The sequence below is a fragment of the Osmerus eperlanus genome, chromosome 4 (assembly GCF_963692335.1).
Source record: "Osmerus eperlanus chromosome 4, fOsmEpe2.1, whole genome shotgun sequence".
NCBI lineage: Eukaryota > Metazoa > Chordata > Actinopteri > Osmeriformes > Osmeridae > Osmerus > Osmerus eperlanus.
This window is the reverse complement of record NC_085021.1, coordinates 20,870,038-20,876,759: the sequence shown is the minus strand read 5'-3', so window position 1 is coordinate 20,876,759 and position 6,722 is coordinate 20,870,038. Positions and strand designations below refer to the sequence as shown.

Sequence of the window (6,722 nt, the reverse complement as noted above, 5' to 3'; positions counted from 1 at the left end):
GGGGAGGGAGGGAGGGAGGGAGGGAGGGAAGGAGGGAGGGAGGGAGGGAGGGAGGGAGGGAGGGGGGAAAAGAGAGGGTAGGAGGGAAGGCAGAGGGAGTAGTGGTGGATGAAGTAGAATGAGGAGCGCTGTGGGGGGGGGGAGGGAGGGAGGGAGAGAGAAGGGCCGGAGAGGTAGAGAGAGTAAAGGGTCCTGTTCCCTTACTCTTGCAGCCAAGAGCGAGAACAGTGGGAAGGAAGTCGTACTTAGAGCTAATTGTGGGAGCTGCAGACATAATGAAGCAATTGTTATCAGATCCGTGAAGATAGGCAGGGGGACTTGAATGCTCATAGTGCCTGGTCGTTCAACCGCGAGTCTCCTTCTTCACAGACATTCCAAACAAACAGCAAAAGTCAGAGCTGCAGTTAAAACCAATTTGGTCCATCGTCAAAGAGCAAAAGTTTGGTTCTATTTATACTGGTTGTTGCCAATGACTGAATAAAGACATTAGACAATAGAGAATTGCTGTGAGTTTATCAAAAGCTTAGCTGAGGCCATTCACAGTTATTTTTATCCTTGTAAAGCATTCTCCATTTGAACAATTTAGAACAATAAAGGAAAAAAATGAAGAAATGACGTCAGATGCTATGCTTAGGCCAATCGCCCGGCTTATGTTGATATTGGAAACCAAGGAGTGTTTGAGAGAGACTTGGATTAGGGAGTAAGAACATTTTGAGGGAAAGGGGACAGAGAGACTGTTGCCAGCGGCGAGTTTAACCATCCACCATAATTTCAGTCCTCTCGAAACGTACCACCTCATCTGAATCTGGAGGGAAAGCTTTTAGTTGTGGTTTGGAGGGGCACCATTTTGTACATGAAGAGATAGAGGCTTTGGGATGTTACTAGAGTTTAGGAGCAGCAACACAGATTCAGTCAACAGACCAGCTCACGGCTCTACCCTTGAGTATAGAAGCTAGCCTAAATACAGTGGGGTTTCACAATTACTGGATAGAAAATGGCTACCTAGATATATTTTTTCCTTCAGTTTTATTTGAGTGTATTTTAGCTTCTACCACTGAGACAAAAAAAAAACTATAAGTTTCCAGACTCCTCCAGAGATGTCTTGTGGATGTATGGCGTGTGAAATCTTGTATCAACCGTGTAGTTTGAACGCTATTCTCTGAAGGATTCTCGAAACAACCACCACAGTAATGTCTTAGCTCTCAGCCATGTTGTTTTTCCACACTGAATCAGTCAGAGTTGTTTTTCCCCCATCTGTAACCGTTCGTCTTAATGGACGTGGCATCATTTGCTGACTTCCTGCCTTCCCAGCCTCTCCAGTCCAGCCCCCGTTATGGCAGCAGCTCGCTGTACAGGAAATGAGGCAGAGGATGTGGCATGCAAGTGTGCAAACACGTCCCTTAAGACAGGATGGAGGGAGGGTGAATGGGTATAGACGGAGGAATGGATGGATGCAGGGAGGGAGGGAGGGAGGGAGGGAGGGAGGGAGAGAGGGAGGGAGGGAGGGAGGGAGGGAGGGAGGGAGAGAGGGAGGGAGGGAGGGAGGGAGGGAGGGAGGGAGAGAGGGAGGGAGGGAGGGAGAGAGGGAGAGAGGGAGGGAGGGAGAGAGGGAGAGAGGGAGGGACGGAGGGAGAGAGGGAGAGAGGGAGGGAGGGAGGGAGGGAGGGAGGGAGGGAGAGAGGGAGGGAGGGAGGGAGGGAGGGAGAGAGGGAGGGAGGGAGGGAGGGAGAGAGGGAGGGAGGGAGGGAGGGAGGGAGGGAGGGAGGGAGGGAGGGAGGGAGGGAGGGAGGGAGGGAGGGAGGGAGGGAGAGAGGGAGGGAGGGAGAGAGGGAGGGAGAGAGGGAGGGAAGGACAACGTTTGTTCAGTCACGGGGTGTGGTGGCCATGTTCTCACTGCTAGGATGGAAGGATGAGAGAGGAAGGGAGGGAATCGGTTGAGTCAGGATTAGGAGTGACGGACAGAAAGAAAGAGAGAGAGATTTAGGGAAAAGGTCTGGGAACATGATGTCTGGAAAGAATGTTAATATTTACGCTGTCGTTTCAGAGTCTTTTCTCACTTGGAGAACTTTCCAGCTCTCTGTCCAGCTGCTCTGAGTAAAAAACAAACGGCCCTCATGACTCAACACCTCGTCAGACAGACCCATCTGGATGTCACCTTGTCACAGTTTTTGTGCATCAGAAGTTGGTTGTACATCAGCCTAGAAGTTTACAGTCTAGAGTGTACACAGCCTGATATTCTACAATGCCAGTGTCTGACCCCCTCTCCTTCCCCCTCTCCTTCCCCCTCTCCTTCCCCCTCTCCTTCCCCCTCTCCTTCCCCCTCCCCCTCCCTCCAGGAAACATCAGATCGGTGACCGACACCCCAGAAGGCCCTGCGGCCACAGAAGCCTCTGTCGTGGAAGAGCCGCTCCCCGTCACCGATGCCGCTGAACCCGAGGCCGCCGCTGAGGAAGCCGTGGTAACGGACGCCCCAGCCGAAGAAGTCCCACCAGCCACGGAAGCAGCCGCCGCAGAGCCCGCCCCAGAGGCCACCGAGGCCCCTGAGGTAGTCGCCGTGCCGGAGGAACCGGAAGTGGTGGTGTCTGCTGCCCCGGAGGTGGTTGCCACGGATGCGGCAGCGGCGGAACCGGAGGTTGCGGCGGAGGTTCCGGCTGAGGTTCCGGCTGAGGTTCCGGCGGAGGTTCCGGCGGAGGTTCCAGCGGAGCCCGAGGTTCCAGTGGTGGCCGAGGCGGAGCCCGAGGTTCCAGTGGTGGCCGAAGAACCGGTACTGGTGGCAGAGGCGGCTGGTGATGTGGTTGTGGAGGAACCTGCGGGTGAGTACCTGAACAGAGCTGCACTAACCAGAAAGTTTTTATAAAAGATTGTGGTACATTTTGATCAGTTACATTTACATTTAGTCATTTAGCAGACGCTCTTATCCAGAGCGACTTACAGTAAGTACAGGGACATTCTCCCCGAGGCAAGTAGGGTGAAGTGCCTTGCCCAAGGACACAACGTCATTTGGCACGGCCGGGAATCGAACTGGCAACCTTCAGATTACTAGCCCGATTCCCTCACCGCTCAGCCACCTGACTCAATCCCCCCCCCCCGCCCCAAAAAATAATATTTTAAATGTTATTCTGTGTTCTCTCTCTTTCTCTCTACCCCTCTCTTTCTCCCCATCACTCTCTTTCTCTCACTCGCTCTCTTGTTCGCTCTACCATCTGTTTCATTTTCTCACTCTCTTTTTGTCGTGCACAGCTGAGGGCATGGCGTCTGGCCAGCTAGCGGGCATCGTGATTGGTGCTTTGGTGGCAATCATCATTGTCATCGCTATCATCGTTGCCGTGGTGAAGAGGATGGGAAAATACTCGTAAGTGTCTCCCTGGGTTACACAACCAAACTCATGCACATTTTCTGCGTGTCTACCATGAACCAGATTTGAATGAACACACATTTTCTTAACTGCACTTTCCTGTGATGGAGTATTTGGAATAACATTGCCTGGAGTGTTAAGAATGTGGTTAGCAAGATAAGGTGTACCCTCATAACCATCAAACACACACAGACACACGCCTCACAGTGTTTTCAACTGTAGTTGTTCTTCTGAAGTGACCCCATACGTAGTTCAGCTTTCCCCTGAGGCAGCCCCATAGGGCTGCTGTACTGTAGACAGCTGCACAGCACCACACCTACTCTTCAGAGGATACTGTGCTGGAGTTGTTCCTGCTCGCTAACGTGGGAAACATTTTCTATGTCGCAGGTCTGCAAAGAAAAAGCCTGCGAAAAAAGAGAGCATCTTGGTTTCTGTAATTTTCACTTTTGATTGTCTCCCTCCACCCCCCCCCCCCCCCCCTCGAAGTTAATCATTTTAACACCCTCTTGACTCCACCCTCGCGGCCCTCAGTCACAGACATAACACCCGTCTGTCTCAGATAGACCAGTGGTTGGTTGCTACTTCCCTTACACTTCAGCTCACAGGCCCTGAGGCCAATCCATTGTTTATTCATTGAGACAAGTGGCTCTATTTATCCTTGGAATTAGCTTTAATTTGGCCAAAAGCCTTGTGTATTGACTCAGTTTGACCCTATGACTAATGTTTACAAGCCAGAAACTTGGCCTTACATCATCCATAGGAATTGATCGCGAACTAATCGTGTGGCTGATCTCAATGACTGGGGCATTCCCATTGGTCCGTGGTGAAGTAGCAATCCAACGCTGTCTCCTGGTGTGTTTCATCCCAGAGAACTAATTCTTAAAGATTTATGTTATTGTTGTTGTCGGTCTGTTTTGAAAAGGTTTATCACTCATCATACCAACTTCACTTGTGAGCTGACTTAGGCTACGCTTAAACTGGGTAAAAACGGTTATCTCCTTCTGTCAATTCCCAACCAACCTGATTTTCAAGCCCCGCCCCCTTTTAAGATTAAATTATTTACTTATTGGTTGCAATTCTTATCCAAGCCTAATGGCCCTGCGTCCAAAACTAAGATAACTTTGTAGTATATTACCTAAACGTGTGACTTTTAATAATCAAATATGTATTTAATGATGCTACAACTTCCCTGTCTGTTTTTTTGTTGTCTGGTCAATGTGACTAAAAAGACGGTTAATAGATAGAAAGTTGAAAAGACTAAAAGTACTGTATTCCATGTATTGTGTTATTGTAGTAAATAGGAAACCCTCATTACGATTAATGTTTTTTTTTTCTTTTGTCCACTGACATTTTATCGATCACGACCAGATAGAGATAAGACTATTGAAAGTGTGTGTGTGTGTAAATATGTCTCCTAAAATATATTTCTCTCTCTCCTTCTCTCTTCACCTTCCAGCCCCTGAGGAGAAAGGCTGCAAAACAGGAAGAGCGCCCCAAGTTCTGGAAATTCTGAACAACTGAACTATGTCACATCCTGTCAGTAAACAAGCATGCTACCAGCACTCTAACCTAACCAGGATTTTGGACTGTCGCCAAAAGGACGGGGGGGAAAGGTGGAAGTGGGGAACCATCCCCCCTCTCTTCTCCCCCAACCCCCCCTCCCCCTCCCCTCCCCTCTTTGGAGTCATTGACATCAGTGACTCTCTCCAGCCCTACATCAACCCCCCACACCAACAACTCACGGACAGAGAGAATAAAAGGTAGCCACAGGATGTCACAATGAATTTCAGAGTATTTCACATGCGTAAAAACTAAAAGGAAGTAAGGATTATCGGACTTGGCGTGGTAGAAAAGCTCTCTCTTAAGTAGTGATGTGTACATTAACTCAGATTTACATTTGAGTTGGTGAAGAGGATCTAAACACAAAAACAAAACAAACAAAAAAGTACAAATCGAAAGGTAGACACAAATAAAACACAAAAAAATGAGGATTGAGGAAGGAAGAGGATTGTTGTTGTGAATTCCATAGGGTGTATATACCATGTAAAGGGACTACATACAGTCAATGACTGTCTCATAACTTTACCGTTGCTTTCAAAAGCACTTACAGTAGAATAAGACATGAACATACACATTGTCGCTGTCTATTGTAGCCAATGGACCCCTCTGAAAACTCCATGTACATTTATAGTATTCTCTCACCTTAACACCTAGCCAACGAGTCCCTCACCAGCAGAAAAAAAAAAGAAAATGTTCAACAACTATATGAAGCACGAGGTGCAGATGTTGTTTAAACATTATGCTCATGTTGGGAAGGTTAGTGAGGGCCTTATGAACAAGGTGCCCTGATTTGCAAGAGTAACGTGACATTCTGCCCGTTTTAACACTGACATATAAAAACCTAATACATATCTGTGAAATTTAGCAGAAGGGTTTGTGCCACTGTCTCTGGTATTCCCTGGATAGTTTGGAGTATTTTGACCGTAGAGGTGCATTAATGTGAATTGACTGTATTTTGACTGGCACCCATTCCAACAGGACAGCTCTGATGACCTGATAGGTTGTCGATCAAAAAGCATGTTCCACAGACAGGTAGTGATTATCCTACAGCCGGCATTGTCCATGGCAATGCCTTCCATCTCCCCTCTCTCTCGTTAGGGCAGAATGCCTCTACACTCACCATGATAAAGTTTCCCCTCCAGAATGCATGCAGAGGATGACTTGTCACTGATGCAGATGTGTCAGTGCATCTCCATTGCGCGTTTCTATTGTCTGTGTGTTTGTAAGTGGCCATTAACGGGTGTACAAATAATTCAGTCCCAACTTAGCCTCGCTTGCTTTAAAAACTCAGTTTAATAAGTGCACTGAATGAGTGATGTTAATGTTTAACGAATCCGCTTTAGACACCGCAAACATTTGCGACGACGTTGCTCCTTCGCCTTCGCCCCCTAAACCCTTCTCCCCTCCCACTCCCTGCTTTGCTCCACATTCTCAACTCTAGGTCTTTAATTTTTGCTGTCTGAATTTGTTTGAGTCATTTTATTTAATTGCAGTGTTTTTGTTCATACTGTTTCAAAAAAAAAAAAAATGAAAACACTCCACAAATATTTACCGTCTCTTGTTGTTTATTGTTTGTGTGTGTTTTTGGGAGGTTCTCCTGTGTGGGTTTTTTCAGCAATAAGTCATCATATTAGTCACAGTTTATGCTTTCTTGGACAACACCTATTTGAATCATGGACTCACACGACTCAACAACTGGTGACAGCTAGTAAAAACCTCATGACACTTACTTTCAGACCTGGTGTGAAAGTAGCACATATTACCCAGGCATCACAGCGGCAGAAGTCTACAGGACAAGCTGATTGGC

At 47.7% G+C, this 6,722-nt stretch overlaps 1 protein-coding gene across 4 annotated transcripts in view; it reads left to right on the top strand.

Moving 5' to 3' along the window:
• Window positions 1-6,462, top strand: part of si:ch211-156j16.1 (uncharacterized protein LOC564557 homolog) — a 10,815-nt gene extending 4,353 nt beyond the window's left edge. Inside the window, exons 2-6 of one of the 4 annotated variants that reach the window (XM_062460193.1) lie at window positions 2,337-2,710; window positions 2,741-2,813; window positions 3,241-3,352; window positions 3,743-3,788; window positions 4,812-6,462. In XM_062460193.1, the coding sequence (XP_062316177.1) occupies window positions 2,337-2,710; window positions 2,741-2,813; window positions 3,241-3,352; window positions 3,743-3,788; window positions 4,812-4,868 (662 nt within the window). In that variant the 3' untranslated portion in view covers window positions 4,869-6,462. Of the gene's footprint in view, window positions 1-2,336; window positions 2,814-3,240; window positions 3,353-3,742; window positions 3,789-4,811 lie in introns of all 4 variants that reach the window. The other 3 variants (XM_062460191.1, XM_062460192.1, XM_062460194.1) reach the window with 3 other exon arrangements.
• The last annotated feature ends 260 nt before the right edge of the window (window positions 6,463-6,722 follow it).